The 25,770-nt window shown below is 38.0% G+C and overlaps 1 protein-coding gene across 1 annotated transcript in view; it reads right to left on the reverse strand.

Annotated features, from left to right (window-relative positions):
* The window catches only part of LOC103195150 (guanine nucleotide-binding protein G(q) subunit alpha), a 370,619-nt gene that overhangs the window by 210,634 nt on the left and 134,215 nt on the right, over positions 1-25,770 (reverse strand). The window contains exon 2 of the mRNA XM_007938628.2: positions 20,119-20,303. Coding sequence (XP_007936819.1) covers positions 20,119-20,303 — 185 coding nt within the window. The remainder of the gene's footprint in view (positions 1-20,118; positions 20,304-25,770) is intronic.

Below are 25,770 nucleotides of genomic sequence, written 5' to 3' on the forward strand. Positions count from 1 at the left end.
AAATCGACTCATAGCAGGGAGTCTGGATTTTGATTTTGGTTAATGGGCACAAATACCCCAATAAGAGTGATGTTCTCATCAATGTTAATTCCCTTCCCTTTCCCCAGGGGGTAATGGAGACTTTTGCACTCAGGCTCTACCTGATATATAAGTAAACAAGATATATTCCCTGTGAGAAGTGAAGAGTGTAAAAGAGAGAAACAGAATCACTTCTGACACTGGTCTTGCTAGTCCAAGCCTGTCATCAAAGTACAAATGAATACACCTTTTTAAATGAGAAAAAGAAAACTCCAAAAGTGAGTTGTCATTTTTCTAACTGCAGTTTCAGGGTTGTATGGTGTCTGGGAGGTAGCTTAAAAAGCTACGCTTCTGCTGCCTTGCACATAACAGCCAGGTTAAATATATCATTTGTGTTTTAGGGATGGGCAAAAACAAAACCGAACAAAAAAAATCCTGTCAGTTTTCAAATTGAAGGCAAAATATAAATGCCCTTATAAGGACAGTAATGGGATTACTTCTCTACTTTCCAAATCTATTTGGGCAATTTAGCTTTTCAGCAAGCCCAATCAGACTTACCAATCTAAGATAAAGCCAAGGCCTTTTGCCTGCTAAATTGAAAATTTTCCTGGAGCAAGTTTGTAGAAGATTAATGATACACACTGCCTCTACTTAGACTGAAAGGCTGGTCTCTCCCACACCATACTTTTGGCATACTTTTGCTTTAAAAGCTCAAACTCACTGCCTTCGAATTGATTCCAACTCACAGTGACCCCCACTGGGTTCCCAAGGCTATAAATCTTTACAGAAGCAGATTGCCTCATCTTTCTTCTGAGGAGCAGCTGGTGGGTTTGAGCCACTGACCTTTTGTTTAGCAGCCAAATGCTTTAACCACTACATCACCAGAGCTCCTTATACTTTCACTTTAAGTTTAGGTAAACAGCTCACTGTGGAGATCATAAAATAACCAATGTCCAGAACACAAAGGCATCTGAGTGTGATGGAGTTCATACTTGCTTAAGTTTTAAAAACAAGGCTCACAAAATAATCACTACGTATAATAATAGGAGCTGTGGTAGCATAGTTCCTAAGGCGCTTGATGGCTAGCCAGAAGGTTGGCAGTTCAAAGCCACCAGCCACTCCTTGGAAGGAAGGTTGGGAAATCTACTTCCGTAGTGATACCACCTTGGAAACCCAAGGAGGGGTCACTATTAGTTGGTTCTGACTTGACGGCACATAACAACAACAACAACAGGTGAAATAATTAGCAAGTTGTCTGTCTAACATTCAAAGTTTCTTTGACTCCACAATGCCATCAACAATATGCTTGGAAAATGAAGTAGCTGCATTACTTTTTTTGCCTAAACTGTTCAGTATAGTATGTGTAATAAGATCTCCAAGGAAATCAGCTAGATTCTATACAGAGTCATTTTTTAAAAAGACACACAAAGACCCATATATACACATAACTATAAGGAAATGAAATGAAGAACACAATAAAACATAGAATAGTGAGACAGTATCAGCAAGAAATTTTCTAGTTTGCTTATGGTGTTCTATTGCTCATCTAAACAAAACTAATCTCCTTCCCAAAATGATTTCTCATTTAAAAAATACTATACATATTTTTTCTCATGTTCTAAAGTTTAGAATGGCCTTTATTTCAATAACTCATCCTATTACCAAGAAACAGAATCTGACCAGATATTAAGGATGACGAATCCAAAAGTTCCTCAATCTCTGAATGTGGAATTTGTACAAAAAGCATGAGCATTTTCACATAAGTGTAAACATCCACAATATTAGCATTACTCGTAATTTTTCTGATTATCTTTATTACTATTATAACAATGGCTATATTTAAAACTATAAAATTGCTTCTATCATTTCTATTACTATTGCTAAAAAGAAACAAACAAACAAAAAAATCCAAACTCAATGCCATCAAGTAGATTCTGACTCATCATGAGCCCCATAGGGTTTCTGAGGCTGTAAATCTTTACAGAAGTAGATGGCCCCATCTTCCTTCCACCGAGTGGCTGGTGGGTTTGAACCACTGACCTTCTGGTTGGCAGCCAGATGCTTTTACCTGCTGTGCCACTGGAGCTCTATTAATGATAAATGTGCACATTAAAATCAGAGCTAGGCTGCCTTTATCAAAAGGCAATTCAAGACCTCCTAGAATAGCATCCTTAGCTTAGCTGTTTGCCTGGTAATGAAGTTTCCCAGATGATTCCAAGGCTTACTAAAGTTTGAAGATCATGCCCCTGGCTTAGGAGAAATCTTTACAGACTCTACAGAATGTAAGGATAAAACTTCAAAATTCCTCTTTACAGGGCATAGACTTGCTTATTCTCACCTACAGGTTGATGATGCATTTGGGGAGATGCCAAAATGAAACCTTCAGGTAAGAATGCCATTAAATACTTTTTTGACATTAGGACAATTTCTGTCCAAATGATCCTTGAAAGACTCTTGTATAATATGTGCTGCTGTACTTGTCTATGAAAAAAGAACCACATTTAAGAATGAGGAAGACATACCCACCAGGAATTAAACACACATCCGGCCTGGAGCTTGCCAAGACTTACAGAGTCATTCCTTTTTCATTGCACCTCACTTTTTCAATGCAGTAACCAATGCAAATTATCATACCTGCCATGTAATTAATGTCTCCAGGAAAACAGAATAGCTGCAGTTTAATGATCTGAAAATGTCACAATCTCTGAAATGAATCAAGAAGACATTCCATGCCCAAATACTTATCAAAAGAACTAAATTGTTAGTATTAAAAAAAGCTAATAAAAGCATATTTTCACTTACAAGATTAGACAATTTAAAAGATTAATAAGACTCAGAACTGGGAAGAATACAGCCAAAAAAACAGGCATGTTCAGACCCTTCTCAATGGCAACTTAGCATTTTTTATCAAAAGTCTTACAACTGTTTATACCTTTTGACTCAGCAATTCCATTTTGATGAATTTATCCTAAAAGGAATTCATTTTGGCAGATGTGAAAAAACAAGACAGAAAAAGTATCTATGAAATATATCTAATAAACACTATTTATATAACAGGTTTATATTCTCTTATCTGTAATCTAAAATTCCAAAACTTCCAAGAAAGGAAAGCTATTTTTGTAACTCCTTTGTGGCAAAAGGTGATCCACCGTAAGGCTACTTGCAGTCTGTACTTATTCTACTACTTGCAAATATTAAAATATTTTGCTGCTGAAATGTTAATGTATTTGATTACAGGCTACTACATGAAGCTTCAATGGAAGTTTTACAAACTACATGTTATTTCCTCATATTTTCTTTCTAACACCTAATAAATAAATAAATAAATATGAATTCAGAAACATAACTGGTCCAAGGATTTTGGATAGGGGATAAAGGACCTGGCATTTATATGTTCATATTTAAATCTTAGTGTATACTGACTTGAAGTACTTACCGATGATCAAAGACTACAGGCTTCATTATGGATTACAATTCAACATAAAGAAAACAAAAATCCTCACAACTGGACCAATAAGCAACATCATGAAAAACAGAAAAGATTAAAGCTATAAAGGATTTCATTTTACTTGGAGCCACAATGAACACCCATGAAAACAGGAGCAAAGAAATCTGAGGGAGGATGTATTGCATTGGGAAAATCTGCTACAAAAGACCTCTTTAGATTGTTAAAAATAAAGATGTCACTGTAGGACAAAGGTGTGCCTGGTGTAGCCATGGTAGTTTCAACTGCCTCATTATACATGCAAAAGTCGGACAATGAATAAGGAAGACGGAAGAAGAACTGATGCCTTTGAATTATGATCCTGGCAAAGAATACTGAATAGACCATACCTGTCCCCAAAGTAACAAATCTGTCTTGGAGGAAGTACAGACAGAATGATTCTTAGAAGCAAAGATGGCAAGACTTCATCTCATGTATTTTGAACATGTTGTCAGGAAAGACTAGTCTCTGGGGAAGGATATCATGTTTGGTAAAGTAGAAGGTCAATGAAAAAGAGGATGGATTAACACAGCGGCTTCAACAATGGATTCAAACATAGTAACAATTGTGAGGATGGTGTAGGACCAGGCAGTGTTTCATTCTATCAGACACCAAGGTCATTATGGATCAGAACCAATTTGATGGCGCTAACCACTAACAACATACGTATCAAAATGTTCACTGTGGTTAGTTCCCTGGTAAGATTACAAATGATTTTCACTTTCTTCTTTTACTTTGCTGTGTTGTCTGAATTGTCTGGTAATAGTGAACACATTTACTTTTATTATAAAAATCAACATATTTCCATTTGGGGAACAATAAAATAAAATCTATTAAAATTATAAAGTTAGAATACTACCACCTTCCTCATACTTTTGAGCATATTAAAGGAAATATCCAACACTGTGTGAGGCCTAGAAGCAGCCAGTAAAGCTTATTTCTCTACCTGGTCATTCCCCTTCCCTTCCCTTCCCTTTTCCTTATAGATGGACTAGCTGCCACCTCCCTACTTCCAAGAACTTGGAGTCAAGACAACAAAATACTTACACTATCAGGTAAAAGTCAATGCTCTAGTACCGTATGACCTAGCAATTCCACTGCAAGGTATATACATACATAAAAGAACCAAAAACAGGGACTCAAAGGAATCCTCGTACACAAATGTTCACAGCAGCACTACTTACAACAGCCAGGAGAAAACAAGCCAAATGTCCATCAACTGGTTAGTGGGTAAACAAAATGTGGTATAGACACATACAGTGGAATATATTCAACTATAAATGGAATGAAGTGCAAATGTATGTTACAACATGGATAAGCGTCAAAAACATTATGCTAAGTGAAAAACCTCCAACACAGAAAGTCACATTATTATATGAGTCCCTTTATACGAAACATCCAGAATATGCAAATCCATAGAGACAGAAAGCAGACTGGTCGTTGACAGGGGAAGGAGGAGGAGGGAATGTGTAGTGACTACATAATAGATATGGTGGCTCCTTTGAGGGTGATAAAAATGCTTTAGAATTTGACAGAGGTGATGACTGCACAATACTATGAAAGTACTAAATATCACTGAATTATACATTTTAAAATAGTGAATTTTATGTTATGTGATTTCTACCTCAAAAAAATCCACAAATTCTTCAGGGGAAAAAAAAAATCGGGTTCCTTGACCACAACAGGAAAAACAGTTCAGGGTCCCCCACAGTCAGTTACACACTACACAAACCAGCTAAATTCCTACCAGAGAGGGCAGGCCACTGCTTCCTGGGAACCACTGTTGTTAATAGTCTTGACAAGGTACCTGATAACAGAAATCCATGTCTCTCTTGTGGTTATAGACTCTTCTGTATCTTTAAACATCAGCAACTTCCCCTCAAATTTTCTGCACTTTAACTAAAAGCTCATACTTTCTCCTGACACAACATTTTCAGGGAAGAATTCAACAACAATCATTTACTGAACACTTACTATGCTGATGTCACTGCCTTAAGTTTTTTGTATGTATTTTCTCATTAATGTTCACATCAACTATACTAAGTGGGTACCTTTATTATCCTCATGTTTCATGACAAAATAAATCATAACTTAGAAAGTCTAAATACCTTGTCTAATGTCCTACAAAGGAACTCTGGCAGCACAGTCCCTAAGGCATTTGACCGCTAACCAGAAGGTTGACAGTTCAAACCCACCAGCCACTCCATGGAAGGAAGACGGGACGATCTACTTCTGTAAAGATTTACTGCCTTGGAAACCCAATGGGGCTCGCTATGAGTTGGAATCAACTCAATGGCAGTGGGTTTGGAATGTCCTACAGCTGGTATCCTATTAAAATATAAGGTGTGGGACCTTTTTCCATTGATTAGTCCCACTGATGACTTCATATTGCCTCAAGTGGCAAAGAGTTATTTCAAAGGTGACTCTATTTTGAGCAGCTTTGGCATCACCTGGGAGCTTACTCAGAAAAGTAAAATTGTGGGCCTACCCCACACTCCCTGAAACAGAACCTACATTATAACACAATCCCTACATGATATGTACACAAAGTTTGAGAAGCACTGCTTTGGAACACAGAGTCACCTCTCCCAACCTCACATTCAGTTCGCTGTTGTAGTGGTGGTTAGGTGCCAGTGAGGAGGATCAGACTCACAGCAACTGTGCAACAGAACAAAACCCTGCCCAGTCCCGCGACATCCTCACAATCATTGCTACGTTTGAGCCAACCGCTGCAGCCACTGTGTCAATCCATCTCCTGATGGGTCTCCTTTTTCTGCTGACCCTCTACTTAACCAAGCATCATATCCTTATCTCCTGATAACAAGTCTAAAGTATATGAGAAGAAGTCTTGCCATCCTCGCTTCTAAGAAGCATTCTGGCTATACTTCTTCAAGATAGATTTGCTCATTCTTCTGACAATCCATGGTCTATGTAATATTCTCACTCATACCATAATTCAAATTTAGTTAGAATAAGTCAAAGTGGCCATTGGACTATATGACATCCTTTCTGCAAGTTAGAAAAAGGTGCCTCACCTGCATATAGAGTGTGGGGAAAAGACAATGAACGTCTTTGTACTAAGAAAAAGGCACACCTTTCTTGGGGCCACCATTCTTGCTCAAGGCCAAGCATAAACTGTACAACGCCCACATGGGCCATCTGCAAGGTATATGGTATTGGCTATTTAAATGTATGGTGTTGGCTATTTTATGCCAATACTATATGTACTTGAAGTGAAGAAGTACCTTCATACTGACATTGCCCTTGTTTCTGCTAAGGCCAAAATTCATAAAACTTAATTTCTTTAACAAATTTTCCTTTAGGTTCAGAGTCAATTGGAGGATAACTGAAATGAAAAGTATTTTAACAGTCAACACTAGTGAGGGTTTGGCTGCAGTATGCTATAATTAAACAGCTCCACAGTTGCCCCCCTTGCCCAGTGGCACAGCCTAAAAGGAAATATAATTTTTTAAAGATGTCAAGAGACTTAAGACTAAACTAATGCTTTTAAAGATGCACAAAGTAAACAATTTCCTAAGTAACCAAACTCTTAACCATAAATCACTGTCTCTAAGGGGTTTTCACCATCTCCCAGACATGTCAGTGTCTGCTACATTTAGCAGAGCCTTCTTTTTAGTTCAAAGCTGTTACATTTTTTCCGCCACATAGGAATTGTGTACACTGAAAGAAGCAGAAGCCTACCAACCCACCTAATAATACCGTACACTCAGTGGTGACATCAAGTTTCTTGATATGCCAGTAATTCTACTCCTCTAAATCACTTTCGTCTTTAAACAAATAATACAACAACATTGCAAGAAAACTCTATAATCATAAAGTAGCAGTGGAAACAATCAAAAGATAATCTTCTTAGCAAATTCGCTTTAAGAAACATGAAATCCAAAAGATAAAGCCATACAAAGTGTCAATTTACAACATACCAGCCAAAAAAAGAGAGTATACTAAAGAATAAGAGAACACTTTCTTAGAAACAACAAGACTTTAGGCTTAACACACATGATTTTTATGAGTGAAATGGATGCTTTGCCAAATAATAAGCAATACAACTACAAAAAAGTAAGTACATGACTGCAATTACTTCTTCAGTGGGGTGAAAATGGTAAAAGTGCTAACCATTGCCATATTCCATTCCAACTCATAGGGACCCTATAGGATGGAGTAGAGCTGCCACATAGGGTTTCCAAGGCCATAATCTTTGTAACCAGATTGCCACAGCTTTCTCACATGGAGCAGCCAGTGGGTCTAAACACTGACCTTTCAGTTAGCAGCTGAGCACTTAACCACTGAACCACCAGGGCTCCTGGTAAAAGTGCTAGCACTTTCAATACTGTCACTAGAACCCTTCAACTTCATTAGGCATTCACTTTCCTTCCTTCCAACAAACATATCCTGCCTCTGTAATTGAAAATAGACTCATTGTTTCAAATTAAGGGGGAAATCACACATTACTTGGATTAAAAGAACAAGGAAAGTATTTATCTGATGCTTTGCCAGGAGTTAACCAAGAACAGCCAAATGACCAGCTTCACAACTTCCTACTCAAATGTGCTGAACTATGCCACATGTATTTTATATGGTGGCGGTCAGTTCCTGGATATTCAAGGTCAGTCTCAGCAGCTACGAGGGGTTTAATGAGAGGTGGTGTGTTTGAACAAAACAGTAATGTCCCCTAGAGCACTTATTATTTATTTTTCTGTTTATGTTGATGAGCACTTAAGAGATATTTAATAAATATTTGTTGAATGAAAGAACATTATCTCCATTTGATGATGGGCGACACTTTCAATTTTTTCACAGACTATACATATCTACTCCTCACTTATCAACATGGTTGAGTTCCAAAGATTAGATGGTTATGTGAATATTGGTGTTATGCAACAATGGAGGACTGTACCATTACATAACTGCCAAACGATGTCATTACATAACTGCCAAGTTGACACAGAACCTCATAATCTTAATCATCACAGCCACATTCCTCTCCCTTGTACCTCACCATTATTACTGCCAGATGTATGTCATTAACATACAAAATAGCACATAGATTTTTTACTATTGTCATAAATGTGAATTGTTGGATAACAAGATAGTCAAGAAGTGAGAAGTAGGTGTAATTTAATTCTCACAATAAATACATTGTGAAATAGGCATTATAATCACCACTACTTTGTTGTTTCAAACAATATCACACAGAAATTTTGTGTTTCAAACCAAGTATGCCTGGCTCTAATAATTATGTTCTTATCTAGCATAACACATTATATATGAAAACCCATTAAACAGTAAAAAATTATTTATTTGTTCACTCATTCAACAGATTAGAAGTATGTGCAAAATAATATACTGAGTTTCAGATAATTAAGGCTCAATCTCTGCCCTCTAGTGTTAATTTTCTTCCTTTCATTCAATTTTAAACACTGTAGATTAGCTGAAGACAAACCCTAGAGATGAGTTCATTTCACATGGATAGGTCTTTTTAAGCAAAGCAGAGTAGATGCTTGTAAACTAAAAAAATATCATCTGAAGGGAGTCATCACACACACACACACAAACACACACACACACGTATGTATGTATAATTATGCACAGGATGCTAGTCATCCAGCAGTTTTATCTCCACATATGACTACTGTTCAAAGGTCATCTCTAATGCACAAGACAACAATTACACATGAGTGTGCATATGTATGTGGGTGTGTGGATCCTTACATCTATATTTCTGCCTATGCTTAATACTCCTACTTCATCCAACTACTTCACCAAAATGAGTTGCTTCCCATTATCCTCATTAGGCATAAATGAATGAAAATTGTCCATAATAGGATTAAAATGCTACAGTTAACAAAAGGGCAAAACCAGCCTGCATTCCCTTCTTTATACATAGCTCTCACATTGAGCCACTATAGCAAGAGACTACAAAAAAGAAAAGAAGAACATCAAGATCACTTTGTTTAACCTTCTAATAAGCTATGGGAAGTGAAGACAGAAAATAAGAAGATATTCTAGTGTTAAGAAGGGATTAGTGGAAGGGGAACTTGGTAGGACCCCAGTACACTCACTGTGCAGCTCCCATGCTTGTTAAAGGGAATTCTCAAGTGAAAAAGAACATGACCCCACTGAATAATGCCACTCACTGGCACTATCACCCTTCCAAATGGGGTAACTGATAATTAAAATGCCATAATAGCAAGCTGGGAAAATTGACACCCTTGTACTGAGATATGCAGCCAATATAGGCTAGAAAATAAAATAAATAAATAAATGGAGGCCACTGGGAAGAGGAAGATGGTTGTGCTACAGAAAACGACTGTAATATTAGGATTCACCCTAGGAAATTGACCCATTAGCTAAAGAAATTTAATTACGAGGGAATAAATTTGGCTCTTATGTCATCTTGAAAAACATCAAAGCTGAATGACTTACACTGCCCAAAATTAAAACGTAATGCAAATCTCCATCATTAATATTGGTATTGGCACAAGGATATACAAAATAGATCAAAAGATCAGACTAGAGAGTCCAGAAACAAAGTAGATACATTTAATTGATTTGTGACAATAGTGACACTGAATTTCCCTGGGTAAAAGAAGTTTTTTAATAAATATTCTGGATCAATTAACTATGCAAATGGAAACAAATCAATCTCGACCCCTCCACCTCCCATCACACTATTGTCTGAAATAGATTTTAGACGTGAATGTAAAAAGCAAAGCAGTAATAAATTAGAAGAAAATACAGAAGATTATGTCCCTGTCTTAAAGTAGGAAAGAGATTCTTTAGAAGGGCATAAAAATCACTAATTAGAAGAGAAATAATGGTAAAATGGACTACACTACAAATTAAGAACTTCTTTTCACTGAAAGAACCATTAAGAATATAGACAAACTCTATAAAAAATTAACATGCATATTGTTGTTGTTGTTAGGTGTCTTTGAGTTGATTCTGACTCACAATGACCCTAAAATAAAATGAAACACTGCCCAGTCTGACAGCATCCTCACAATCACTGCTATGCTTGAGCTCACTGTTACAGTATAAGATATTTGTAATACATTTATTCAACAAAAACTGATATATTTAATATAAAAAGAACCCTTGTAAAACAATAAAAAAAATCAAAACAACTCAATTTACAAAGGGGGAGAGGGCAAAATCTAGAAATGTGTATTTTAAAAGATAACCAAATGGCCAAAAAACATAGGAAAAGGTGCTCAACTTGCCTTGTTATAATTAAAACAATGTGACATGATGCCACTGTGTAGCCACCAGAATATGACACTTTTTCAAAAAAAACATGTGTTAGATGTTTTTTGCTACGCCAACTATGCCATGCATGCCCTCCCACAGATATTTTGGGCACTATGGTTTTTGTTTTTTAGGGGTTTTTTAAAACAAAAAAATATGCAGTGGGGGGAACATGGTTGGGGAAAAAAATTAACATGCATATTGTTGTTGTTGTTAGGTGTCTTTGAGTTGATTCTGACTCACAATGACCCTAAAATAAAATGAAACACTGCCCAGTCTGACAGCATCCTCACAATCACTGCTATGCTTGAGCTCACTGTTACAGACATCGTGTCAATCCACCTCATTCAAGGCCTTCCTCTTTTTCACTGACTCTCTACCAAGCATGATGTTCTTCTCAAGGGACTCGTCCCTCCTGATAACATGTCCAATGTACATGAGAGGAAATCTCACCATCCTTACTTCTAAAGAAGTTTCTGGCTATACTTCTTCCAAGACAGATTTGTTTGTTCTTCTGGCAGTCTATTGTCTATTCAGTATTCTTCACCAACAGCATAATTCAAAGTCATCAATTCTTCATTCTTCTTATTCATTGTCTACATTTCGTACACATCTGAGGCAACTGAAAATACCATGCTTGGGTCAAGTGCACTTTATTTCTCAAAGTGATACCTCTACTTTTTAAGACTTTGAAAAGGTCTTTTGCATCAGAATTGCCCAGTGCAATACATCATTTGGTCTCCCGACTGCTGCTTCCATGAGCACTGGTTGTGGATTCAAGTAAAATGAAATACCTGACAACTTCAAACTTTTCTCACTTTATCATGATGTTGTCTATTGGTCCAGTTGCGAGGGCTTCGTTATCTTTATCCTGAAATATAATACATACTAAAGTCTGTAGTCTGTAGTCTTCAATCTTCATTAGTAAGCGATTTAAGTTTTCTTTGCTTTCAGCAAGCTAAGCTGTATCATCTGTATATCGCAGGTTGTTACTGATTTTCCTTCAATCCTGATGCTGCATACTTTTCAGAGAGTCCACCATCTTGGAATATTTGCTCAGCAAATAGAGTGAATAAGGCTGGTGAAATGATACCATTTTACCTTGACACACACCTTTCCTGATTTTAAATCATGTAGTATCTCCTTGCTCTGTTCAAACAACTGACTCTTGTTCTATGTACAGGTTCTACATGAGCACACTTAGGTGTTCTGGAAATTTCATTCTTTTCAATATCGTCCATAATTCATTATGAGCCACACAGTCACATGCCTTTATACAGTCAATAAAACACAGGGAAACATCTTTCTAGTATTCTATGCTTTCAGCCAAATTCCATCTGATATCAATAATGATATCTCTTTATTCCATGTCCTCTTCTGAGACTCTGGCATGGCTTTCTAGCAGTTCCCTATCAGTGTACTGATGCAATGATTTTAAAATTATCTTCAGTAAAATTTTATTTTCATGTGATATACCAAGAAATTTGATAGCTACCTGACCAACTAACTGGAAGAAATCCACTTATGTGCCCATTCCAAAGAAAAATGATCTAACAGAATTCAGAAATTATGAAGTACACATTATTTGCAAGAAACTGCAGTGGCTAAAATAAAAGAACTATTAATACCAAGTGTTGTCAAGGACATGGAGCAAATGGATCTCTCAAACACAGCTGGTGGGAGTGTAAATTGGTACAAACATCCTGGAAAACTCTTTGGTCATATATATAACTACTGAAACTGAACATGTGCATACTTTCTAACCCAGCAATTTCAAATCCTAGGCACATTCGCCAAAGAAATGCATGCTTATGTTCAATACAGGTAGAAGAATATGTTTACAGGAATTTTTATAATGGCATTATTTGTAACAGTCAGTAAAGCCTAATAGTAGGATATATAAATAAACTGTGGTATATTCATAAAATGGAATGTTATACAATTGTGCTGAGCAACAGAGCAATACAGTAGCCCCTAGTCACATGTAAATTTAAATGTAAATTAACTAAGATTAAACTAAATTCAGTTCCTCAGTCACACTAGCCATATCTCAAAGGCTTGACAATCAGTCATATGCGGTTAGTGGCTATCATATAATACAGCACAGATAAAAGGCATTTTCATCACCACAGAAAGATCTATAGGGTACTGTTATTGTAAAGTAATGAGAATGAATGAATTAAACTTATAAGCAAAAGCATACTGTTGGGCAAAATTAAAATGTTGGGCAGATAAAAAGGAGTATATATTTCATATTTATAAAATATATAAACTTTTTTACATATTTATGTATATTTACTTGTTTAAGATATGTTTTTATTATTTATATGTAAAGCTCAAATACTAACAAAACGTATCAACTTTATTAGAAGTCAGGATGGTGAGCACTCTTTAGGGGTTAGAGCAACGACTGGAAGGTTGTATGAAGAGGATTCTGCTATTCTGGTCATGTTTTGTTGATGTGGGTGCAAATGTGTTCACAATGAAAAAATATACAAGACTTAACACTGATGACTGGTGATCAATCTACTTCCAAAAACCTTCGGCCAAGAAAACACTATAAGGCAATTCCACTCCATCACACAGGGATGCTATGAGTCAAAAACTATTCAAAGGCACTTAACAACAACAGTTCTGGTGATGTGTGTTAGTTTTATATGTGTAAGTAAGTAACTATATAAGTTATAAGTCAACAAAGTCATGCAAAAGAAAAAATATCCTCAGACCACTGCTGAATTCTTTGCTTCAAGTCTTCCTCTAATGAACCTGATTGCAGATGTGAACTTTGGATAAGCAATATGGCATGCCCTGGGATTATGGTGGAATTTTAGCCAAGAAAAAGTGATAAAATGATCTCATACTCATCTTCTATTTTAACACAGCTGTCACAAGTACAGAATGAATAAAGAACTGAAATGGATCAAGGCTAGAGTGAAGACAGGAAAAAGTGTTTAGGAAGTTTTTCCAAGATATCAAAAGAGAAAAGAGAGTATAGAGATAGATTTTGAAAGGTGAAATAAAGTACTAGAGAGTCTGTGGTGATATAAGTCCTAAGACAAGCTCTATAAAGAAGGGAGAAAGTGGTGAACCAACCTCAGAAAAAGAGGTGGTTGATATTTCAGGTTCATCATGAGAAGCGCCAAGACTCCTTTAGAACATATAGAGGGTACAAGAGATAGAAAGCTTGATTGGAAAGTTTCCCTATGAAAGAGTGCAAGCTGTCTTTGGTTCCTAGTAGCCTAAAATCACTGCCACCACCCCAATCCACAAAACCTGCATGTCATGGAATAGTGAACTTTGAAATAAGTTGGAGGGAGAGAAATAGGGAGGGAGGGAGAAAGGAAGGAGAGAAGGAAAATAATTAAACTACATAGACATAAATATTGCAATCACCTGTGGGATTCAGATCCAAAAAAAAAAAAAAAAGTCGTCTCCATTGGGCTGGAAAACATGGTCAAAAGAAATCTGTTGCCCTCTATCTTTTGCCAGGTACTCTAACCAAACCCAAACCCACTGCCATCGCATCGATTCCGACTCATAGTGACCCCTCGTTGTGTTTCTGAAGCAGTAAATCTTTACAGAAGTAGACTGCCCAGTCTTCCTTCTGCAGAGTGGCTGGTGGGTTTGAACCGCCAGCCTTCTGGTTAGCAGTCAAATGCCTTAGGTACTACGTCACCAGAGCTCCTTAAGAAACTTCTAGAAAGGTAGGGGCTTCAAATTATACCGAAATAACTTTAACAACAACCTAATCTCTTTATTAGAATTTTGGAACCAGATAATCAGCACGAGGGAAAAACAGTGTTAAAAAGATTTCAGAGGTTGCCTTATTTCCGCAAAACTGCCTCAAAGAATTTCACATGTTAAAAATACATTCTATTTTTGAACACATCCAGATAAGGACATTTCTCTACTTCCCTTGGTATCCCATTTCAATGACTGTCACTCTGAGGAAATTTTTCCTTAGATACCTCCTAAATCTACTTATGCCATTTAAGTTATTTTCTTTTCGTTTTATTCTTAATAATGATGGAAGGTTAGTGTATTCATTCTATCCATGAGGACAGTTCATTTTATAATAATTTCCAAGATTTATTTTTGTCATTTATAAGACATATGCACATCCAATACCTATTTAATTTTTGAAACAATCCTATCATTAGTTATTATATGTAAGGAACTAAATTACATAGTCTTTTATTGTAACAGTTATCTACTCATTAAATGAGTAAATACATAGAGAGTAAAGAAATTCAGATTTATGGAAGCAACATGACAATCTCAAGGTTATTCAGTGCTTCAGCTCGACTCCTCGGAAGGAAGATGGGGCAATCTACCTCCGTAGTGATACTGCCTCAGAAACCCAAGGAGGGGTCGCTATGAGTCGGGTCCGACTCAACGGCACATAACAACAACAACAACAACATACCATCTTACCAAGTCACTAACCCTCCTTTCTCCCAGTTGCCTAATTCCCCTTTTGTGCATGGTAAAGTCCAGAATAAGAAAATGCATGTTAGCACAGGCTTCATAAATGCTGAATAAAATGGGAGGGCTTGCTTCTATAGAGGATCCATGTGTCATTTTATTTTCTAAATTGACTGTTTATATGCAATACATAGTTATGATTTGTGCCAGCACATTGCCCTTTTTATACTAACTGTACCCAGATTTCCCTTGGGGACTTGTCAATCATTGTACAGCCTTTCCTTGTCCAAAGAGCTAGCACATAATCTAGACTAGACCAGTCAGGCATATTTTCCCAGGAATTTGGAGGAGAGTGAAAGAAAATTAGAAATGTCCAGATTTCATGTGTCTCACAGACAAGTTCACCAGACCTGCCGTGGTTTCCAAAAACAAATCCTTCAGCTGATCTCAGTTCTCTGAGATACCCCATATTTCCACAAGTTGTTTTTCTACTTAAGTTTGCTTCCATTGTTTGCAAGAGGAGGATGGTGACTGATAAAACTCTTTACAGGGGTAAAAGGAAAGACAAACCCATTCATTCTACCTTTATAATATGTTTAATAGACAGGTGGGAAATACGAAAATGAAATCAGCCCCTTGGCATTTTGTAAACTAAGACAGTAGTAATTTCTTGTTCAGCTGATCAAAGGCAGGAGTAAGTTGGCAAGTTCTCCAGAATCCTGGCTACATTTTTCTTTTGGAAAATGTAAATAGCTTGAGGATCTTGGGTTTTTCAGGAACTAGAGAAAATTCATAACACTGTAAATGTGTTTTATGAGGTACTTTCCCTGTGACGAGTCCTTTCTCTAGAAAAGTCTGGGGAAGGCAAGAGCTAAGGTAGCAACCTGACTTCTGTGAGCCCCTCCACCACAGGTGAAAAGGAAACACAGCTGTCGGGCCTGAAGATGCCTTTCACCTCCTAGCTACTCAGTCAAAGGCCACTGCAGCCTAGGAACTAAAAAAAAAAAAAGAAACACAACAAACCAGTCATCATCTAGTCAATTCCAACTCATGGCAACCCCTTGCACGTCAGAGTAGAACTGTGACCCACAGAGTTTCAAGGGCTGACTGTTTACAAGTAGATACTCAGGCCTTTTCTCTGACGCACCTCTGGGTGGCTTGAGCCTCCATGTCAACTGATGACCACTGACAGTTCCCAAGCTTTACAGCTAGGTGACCAATTTATAGTCCTCCACTACATGCACCTTCCTTCTTGTGAACATTTATTCCAGCCATTCCTCCTTCCCAAAGTGCCCTTTCTCCCTTTGCTGATTGTAAATTTCTATTCAATCTGATTACATTTCTCTGCATCCCTAACAGCACATCACATTTATGTCCCTACAAATAGAGAGAAATTTCAGCAGCTACTTATTTGTGGATCTGAATAATCATTTCAACAACTTTGAGGACAAAACAGGAGAAGAGGAGACGTTCAGTCATTTCAACTTATAAATGTTTCACCTGTTTGCAAAACAAGTATTTTTTTCTAATACCTACTAGGTATAATATAGCACCAGGAATGAGGAGGAATATAAAGATGGATCTGACACAAGATTTACTTCCAAGTAGCTTAAAGCTTAGTCTGGGAAACAAGGTCAGTACCCAAATCACCATCATTTATACAAGCTACTGTTGTTAGCTGCCATCAAGTTGACTCTAGTGACAACCGCATGTGTGTAGAGTAAAATTGTGTTTCATAGTGTTTTTAAGGTTGAGAACTTTCAGAAGCAGACCACCAGGCCTGTCTTCCAAGGCTCTCTGGGTGGGTTTCAACTGAGAACCCTCAGCTAATAGTCAAGTGCTAATACCTCTACTATGGGTTATGCTAAAGGAGGGCAGGATCACTTAGTACTATGGGGGATTAGAGCAGAACTTGCAGGAAATGGCAGTTGAGTTGAGCAGGAAGGAGGAGACACTATTTCTTTTATAAGCACTAACAAAGGCAAGAGGAGCCCTGGTGGACCAATGGTTAAGCACTTGGCAGCTAACCTAAAGGCTGATGGTTAGCTGCCAAGTGGGAATACTCAGGAAGTTAATGGATGACACAAGACAAAGTGATGCTTTTGAAGTGCATGTGGTGGAGATAATGACACAAAAGTGAACCTAATACTGTTACAAGTTATGGGGATTAAACGTATTGAGGAATTCTGGGATCATCACACACTACCGTCACTATATAAGGTAGCGTATTAAGTAACCAAGAGATATGGGAACATTTCAGAGGATAATTATATCTGAGAGAAATCCACATTGTTATAACTTTTGTGATATGTCAATTTATAACTATTAAACAAGAACTGACAGGAAGAGGTCAAATAATCACATTATATATTCTTCAATGAGTTATAAAATAAGGCTTGGATTTCACCCCATCTTCTACATCTACATGTCTGTGTAATAAATGATCTTCATGTGAAAATCTACCAGTATAAAATCCTGAAGGATTCTTCTGGATTAACCAAAAAAGTTAATTTTTTGGTAAAATATTGGCATGTTTTTATGATACTATAATATGTAAACTGGCTATATGGATAGGATTTTTATGTATATCACAAACACAGATAACTCAGCTAGGATTCTCAGACGATATTATCAACTGATTGTAGACTGGGGAATTCTTCAACAGAAATTTTCTCACAACTGCGATGAAAGAAACAACCCACCTATTTCAGAAACTCCTAACACTGAGATTTCTTAGGGAAATAAAAACCCTGATCCTTTTACATCTAGAGTTCTTAGGTCACCTCCTCTGGCTCGGGCACCATGTTCCAGGGTTCATAAACCTGCCCAGATCACTTATACTCCTGAGAGTAAAAACAGGAAGGATTATTTGTGAAGGGTTTCTCTGTTATTTGTGGAGGGAGTCTCTTACTGCCATCAAAAAACTATGTGTGAGGGTATCAAGTGGGTAAGAAATAACCAGGTAATATCAAGAACCATCCAAGAAAAAGGTATGTCTAATTTTAACATGATTGGTATATTTATGTATTTAAGCACTCTGCTATTAACCTAAAGGATGGCTGCTCAAATCCAACCAGGGCCACCTTGGAAGAAAGGTCTGGTGACCTACTTCCATTGCAAACCCTATGGAACTCAGTTCTACTCTGACGTATATGGGGTCGTCAGAAGCCAGAATCAACTCAACAACAACCGGTTTTTTGTGTGTGTGTTTGTTTTGTGAGAAACTTTTGGATGGTAACACAATGCTTTACTTTTATCTACAATTGCATGTTGTAGGTTAAAGCTCAGTTTATCAATCAACTGGGCATGGCAACTTCTTGTTTCCTATACGTCTGGTTAGTGGAATTATCTTTAGCAGCAGATTATTAACAGTATTAATAACAAAAGTTCTGACTGAAGATACCAAATGTTTGTGGTGCACATGGAGTGTTTTGTCAACAAAAAGTGAGGCTGTACCAGTGTGATGATGCCCTAAGAAATAGAAAGTACATCTATCAGTTGACTTCTTGATTAACAGGAAGTGAAGAAGGCAGACTCTAAAGACATTTCCACAAATTCTGAACAGCTTTCTCTGCCCTCGGGATTGTGCCTCTACACAGGCTGTCATCCCAGGGAACAGATCCAGGCCCTGCCTGTGAGCTTCCTGCAGAGAAGCTGCAGTGAACTCACACATGGAGCCATCCTCAGAAACACCACCCTCACCTAGTGTCACATCTCTGTTATATCTGCAGGGTATTTCAACACAGAGACAATGGCTAGATACCGAAAAAGTTTGCTTATTCAAAAGCTGAACTACTCCATTTTCCCTCTTTCTCAAGTGAATTTAAAAATTTCCATTACTTTACACAATTGCAGGGAAATGTGTTTGAAAGGTTATTGGAAGTGACAGATGGGTCTAGTTTGAAAGAAAATTAAGCCTGTGTTACTACTGAAATAAAGTAGCGATCAAAAATTAAACTGGACATTATAGTCCTAAACTGTTTTCCTATCTTTTTCAATGAAGTACAAAGAGTAGGAAGTTGAGGCAAAGCTGCCACTTCTTCTCTGTTCTTTACTTTGGTCAATTTGTACTGTACCTACAATAAACTCAATTCACTGCTGTCAAGTCGATCCTGACTCATAGCGACCCCTCCCTTTGGTTTCTGAGGCAGTATCTCTGTGGAAGCAGATTGCCACATCTTCCTTCTGAGGAGTGGCTGGTGGGTTTGAACTGCCAGCCTTCTGGTTAGCAGTCAAATGCATTATGCACTACACCACAAGAGTTCCTACAATGGTATTCTTAAAATAATGTGTTCTCCGAAATTTTAAACTGTGGTATTACACTTCAGGCATACTTGCTTTATTGTGCTTCACTTTCTTACACTTCACAGATAACGAGTTTTTCACAAATTGAAGGTATGTGGCAACCCTGCATTGAGCATTGGTGCCATTTTTCTAATAAATAGTATGTGCTCACTTCATGTGTGTGTCAGAGTTTTACAATTATCACAATATTTCAAAATTTTTCATAATGCTATTTCACACTTAGTAGACTACAGTATAATGTAAATATAACTTTTCTATGCACTGGGAAGTCAAAAAATTCATGTGACTCACTGCACTGCAATATTCGTTTTATTACAGAGGTCTGGGACTGAACCCACAGTATCTCTGAGGTATGATTATATACATTTAAAGATGAACATCCAAATATATCTTACATTACTATCAAAGAATACAACTCTTATTTTTTTATATAAGTGATTTTAAATATCTGGGGGGAAAATATTTATAAACAACTTATGGTTCATCAAAAGACCCACTTAGAATGAGATTTCAAAATATATACATTTCCAAAACCCACTATGAACTCTAGATAATTTTAGAGATCATTTGTACTGTGGACAACTGCTTCGCCAAGGTTTTCAATGAAGAGCCACACCTACCTTATTGTGCTCATACTTGTAGGGGATTTTGAGCGTGTCCATAGCTCTGATCATGGCCTGCATGGCTGTGAAGATGTTCTGATACACCAGCTTGGTGAAGCCCCTTTTGTCTTCATCAGAGTATCCTGACCCATGGATGATTCTCATCTGCTTGATAAATGTGCTCTTGCCACTCTCTCCTGTCCCTGAAAGATGGACAACAATAGCTCATCAGACCATAACACCTTCTCACAGTCTCCCAGAGAACTACAAGTGTGGCCTGGCCCAGCCCTCCCTGAACAGCCTGCTGTTGAGAGGCTCGTTAGTTACAGTACAGTAGCAGCACTGGAAGTGGAAACACTACCGAAAGAGAAAACTTATAGAATTATAAGGATGTGGTTTCCTTCTCATTTCAAAAGCCAGATTAGCTTAAAAAAAAACTGTCACCCCTTTGGAAGTCACTCAGCATGGAACTTTGATAGTGATTTGCAATCATATATCTTATAAGAAACATAATGAAAACAGCATCTTTTGAACATAATAAAACTTGATAAAGTTCTCTTTCCTAGAGAATATTGGAAACATTTCCAGAAAGCTGAGTTATTTAGCTAGGATTTAGATCTACAAATGACATTTCATTTACACAAATGCTGGTCATAAAGAGATAAAAGAAAAAGCGTTAAGAACTCTTTTAAAAAGATATTTTCTTTTATGGGTGTGAAGAGAGCATAGTATCCTGATCAGAACAGAATCGGGATCACTTTTCTAGACAGAAAGCATCAACTGTACTTATTTGCAGGGAGATTTGGTTGGCTGAGTTATTCCAAACCATCACCTAATTCAGGAAAGTCATAGTGCCCAATCATGACTAATAACATGATACAAAAAATATATTTTTATTGGATCTTTTCTTCTTGTTATCTCATTTTTCACCTGTTAAATATTCCTTTTCTTTTACCATATACCTGAAAACAGTCCCTACCAGGCAGCTACAAATGTCCATGGAAGAAGGAAAAATGAGACGATTTCAACTGCATGACAACATATTTTTTTACAGAGAATCTAACACTTTTAGTTTTAGACTCTAAAACTCAAAATGCAAAAACTTCATTTTTCTAAATGTAATTTTTTTTATATGTCACTTCATTTCTGAATGATACTTCTTGCTCATTTTAAAATTTTCTCGAGACTTCCAAGACAGCAAATGCCTCTGTTTTCTCTCATCAATGTGGATAAATAAAAGTACTTCTTTGGATATTAAATATAACAGAATGAAACAGTGAAGATCCTTATAATCAATTTTCTTATCACTGTTTCCTCTCCACAAGCAAAGAGAAAGAAAAAAAGGGGGGAGGGAGAAAGAACTAAGAATGCAACTGCCCTAATTTAATTTGTTTTCAAGTGGATTGGATCTCATTACTATCTTTATAAACAATCACCAAAAATTCAAATAAGTTTTGCAGTTTTCATAGAAGCACTCTTAAATGACTACAGATGTCTTGGTAAACACAGAACCCTCACAGTCACAAAGAAAGATAATTTCAAACCTCATAACCCTGTAGTAGCCAATTCTTTTAATTTTTTTCTATTGCTCTAATAAAGTGGTCAAGAATTCCTTGGAATATAAAGTAACACTACAAAGAGTTTAAAATGAATACTTTCAAATCCTAACCATGAATACTGTAGAAACTTACAAAAACACCAGAATCCAAACTCACTGCCACTGAGTCAATTCTGACTCACAGCAACACTTTTGGACAGAGTAAAACTGTCCCACACAGTGTTTCCAAGGCTGTAAATCTTTATGGAAGAATGCCGCCTCATCTTTCTTCCATTAAGTTGCTGGTAGGTTCGAACTGCTGACCTTTTAGTTAGCAGCTGAGTGCTTCAATCACTATGCCACTAGAGCTACTTATATATAAAATAAAACGAATATTTCATAATCTAATCCTAACCATGAATACTGGAGAAACACAAAGAGTACCTAAATGTAGCATCCCTAGTGATAATGTTGTTGTTGTTAAAGCCATGAAATTGTCTCTTGTTAATCAGTCAACAATTTATACAATGAAACCAGTATTAACTCTCCTAAGCAATTTCAAGGGAGCTCTGGTAACATAGTACCTAAGGCACTTGACTGCTAACCAGAAGGCTGACGGTTCAAACTCACCAGCCACTCCTCGGAAGGAAGGTTGGGCAGTCTACTTCTATAGTGATACCGCCTTGGAAACCCAAGGAGGGGTCACTATGAGTCAGGTCCGACTCAATGGCACATAACAACAATAAGCAATTATAATTATGTAAGAAAAAACCATTCAGATTGTTTCTTTTTTATTCCTATCTATAGCTGACAGTTTGCTAACTTCAACTGTAGACATATCATCTAATGGTCATCTCTGCCAGTTCTTTCTATAACCAAAACAGACGAGATCTTAATATGTGAGGTCAATGGTAAGAGGAGAAGAGGAACAAGAACCAGGCAGTACGGTCCTCTTTCTCCTGGTCATCTGAGAAGATTCTATATAGTCATGCTCAAAAGAGAAAGGAAAAGGAAGTGACAGGTGAAGTATAAACTACATTGGCTTGTGTTTCATTTAAGTCCTACTAGACAAGAGCAGGGAGCTCTGGTAGCATAGTGCCTACAACACTTGACTGCTAACCAGAGGGCTGGTGGTTCAAACCCACCAGACACTCCTCAGAAGGAAGGTTTGGCAATCTACCTCCATAGTGATCTGCCCCCAAAACCCAAGAAGGGGTCGTTATGAGTTGGGTCTGACTTGATGGCACATAACAACAACAACAGACAAGAGCAGTCAAGTCCTTGCATTGGATCTAGTCAACAAGCCCTCACTGGCATCTTCCACATGCTGGACACCTCGTCAAGGCAGACTCCAAGTAGGAGCAGAACAAGTGACTGAGGGATGAATGGGATAAGCTAAGAGGAAACAAAAAAGAATGCAAAAGTCAACTCCAAAGTAAGTTATTTTCCTGTTGCCTCACCCCATGCAGCGACCCTCTCTCTACCTTCCCCATCTTACCCAAGGAGGCTGGCCTGTAACAACTTCATTACAAGCCCACTTGTCTTCTGTGCTCTGCCTGGGTTTGTCCAGCAGAAGACACCAGGAGCTGACCAGAGAGCAGAAGAATAAGGAACAAGTGTTGAACCCCCAGTTCCCTCTCTGCAGGGGCACCACAGGCCTCCTCCATACAGGACTCACTTCCTCGCCCTTCCCAGTTGTAGCTGGCCCCTGGTTACTATACTGGCCCTTACTGGTTATCTACACCTAACTCCCACCTTTGTAAACAGTCCCTTTATTAAACTCTCCTTAGTCACCTAGTTCTAATGTGTCATATGCTTCCTGCTGAGACCTTGATGGGTACAAAAACCAAAAGGAGATATTTAATAAGCTGGAGGACACAAAGGGAAAGGGACTGGCCAGTGCCTTCTCTTCTTCCTCTGCTCTTTTCTCTATTATTTATAAGATATTTTCTACTTTATAAAGTATTTTCTATTCAGTTAACTCTCCTAACACTCTTCTGGAGGCTAATCATGATAAAGAAACAGGTGTCGTCCAGGTGAGACAGCACCCACAACAGAATCCAGATCTCCTGACTCTGCCAAAGTCCTCACAATACTGTACTTCTCCTCTAAAGCACATGTGCAGATGTATACATGTACACACACATACACACATACACCCCTGAAGAGCAATCTCTAATGCAGATATGGGAAACAGTGACCTGTACTTCCTAAATATCCCCTCTCTAGTAAAGAAAACAGAAATTTGCAATTAATCTTCTATGACTTGAAAAGATGTCTAGAGCACAATGTTATTTTATCTTCTCAAAAATCTGTGAGAGGGAGGATCCAAGATGGCAGACTGGACAGATCTACTGTCCAGACTCTCTACAGCAAAGACCCAAGAAACTAAGTGAAATGGATACAGATGACATCCTGGAACACAGAGCTTCAAAGGAAAGGATAAACAAGTAGATCAAATACCAATTAGAGCAGAGACTGAACAGAAACAGCAAAAAAGGAAGCACATGGACTGGCAAATGGCCAACAGGCCAACTATAGCATGGCTATGCTGAATTATTGCAAGCTGCATTCCGATTATGGCAAGAACCAGATAACTGGTTCCATTTACACAAGACTCTACAGGTGCCCACGTTAGTGACTGGTGATCAGAGAGGTGTAATCTCCCCTCATTACCCCACACAACATCCTAATGATCAGAGGTGAGCTTCCCTCCCATCCAGCAGATAGATGGTCAATGCCTGCCCTACTGTCAGTACACTGCTGCTTTATTTTTCCCTTTTCTATGATCTTCTTTTTAGTTCTGCCCTCTCTTCCTCCCTTTTTATTTCTTTTCTTTTTCACCTTCCTTTCCACCCACCCCCTTTTTTTTCCATCTCAGAGCAGATGTCCCATCCCCTGGCACCTCCACATTCGGCAGCATCCGCCCCGTCCCTCCGTGTTGAGTGGTACGCACTCTTGTGGAGTGAGCACACCCACTGCCACTGCACCCATGTTTGGCAGCAACATTGCACCAGTACTGTGCTATTTCATTTTTCTTCCTAGTTCTTCCCTCTTCTCCCCATCCTTTATCTTCTTTTTTCCTTCCTCCTCACCTCTTTTTTTTTTTATTAGTCCAGGGAGAGGGTAACCACCCCCTGCCACCTCCAAGGTCAGCACTGCCTACCCCCGCCCTTCTGCAGTCAACAGTGCACACTCCCACAGTGTGAGCTCAGCATTCTCGCTGCAGCCATGGTTTAGCCACTAACGCATAAGTCAATACTGTGCCACTTCTTTTTTTCTTTTTACTTTCTTTTTAGTTCTTCCCTCTTCCCCTTTCTTGTTTTTTTCCTTTTTCCTTCTTCTTTCCCACGCCCTTGTTTTTTTTCCTCTATTTCCCTCTTCCCCTCCCCTCCTTTTTTGATCTCCTCTACCTTCATGTTATCAACATGTGTCCTGGAATTCCATGTTTAACAGTGTGCCATCTTGTGGAGCAAGTACTACATTTCTGTCATAGCTGCGTTAAGCAGCTAGTGCCTGCACCAGTATTATGCCAGTGTTTTCTTTCTTCTTTTCTCCTTTTTTTCCTTCTTCTTAGGGCTTCCCTATCTCCCATCCCCTGCCTTTTATTCTTTCTTCATTTATTTCTTCCTCTGCCCCCCCCCATTTTCTTTTTAACCAGCAATCGGTAGCCAGGGACCTTACCCAGCCATGCTTGCCACATATGCCACCCTGTCTAGTAAGGGAGTGCCACCACTTCTCCAACACCACTGGACTGACAACAGAGGGTAGCCAACACCTGCCCCCGGCTGCTATAAATGACCAGTGATCACAGACTCACACCAACCTTCCTACCAGCTACCATACCCACCCAGAGACAGATGGTGAGTATCCAAGTGCTGCCAAACTAGCAGCCAGAGCAGCATGCTTGCCTCATTGCCAGGATACATAAAACAAAATAAAAAAGGTGCAGGGTGAAGCAAACTAACATATACATATAATCAACTAATAAATGCAATAACACCACAATGTTTTTGAGACTACTGACCATTTCAAATCACACACAAAAAATCAGGACAAGATGGCTCAAGCAAGTAACCAAATATAGGGCCAGAAAATGTTCCTAAGGAATAAATGGCATTAGAAGTACCTTA

Source organism: Orycteropus afer, unplaced genomic scaffold (genome assembly GCF_000298275.1).
Source record: "Orycteropus afer afer isolate SDZICR_OR568_19922 unplaced genomic scaffold, OryAfe1.0 scaffold00005, whole genome shotgun sequence".
NCBI classification, from domain to species: Eukaryota; Metazoa; Chordata; class Mammalia; order Tubulidentata; family Orycteropodidae; genus Orycteropus; species Orycteropus afer.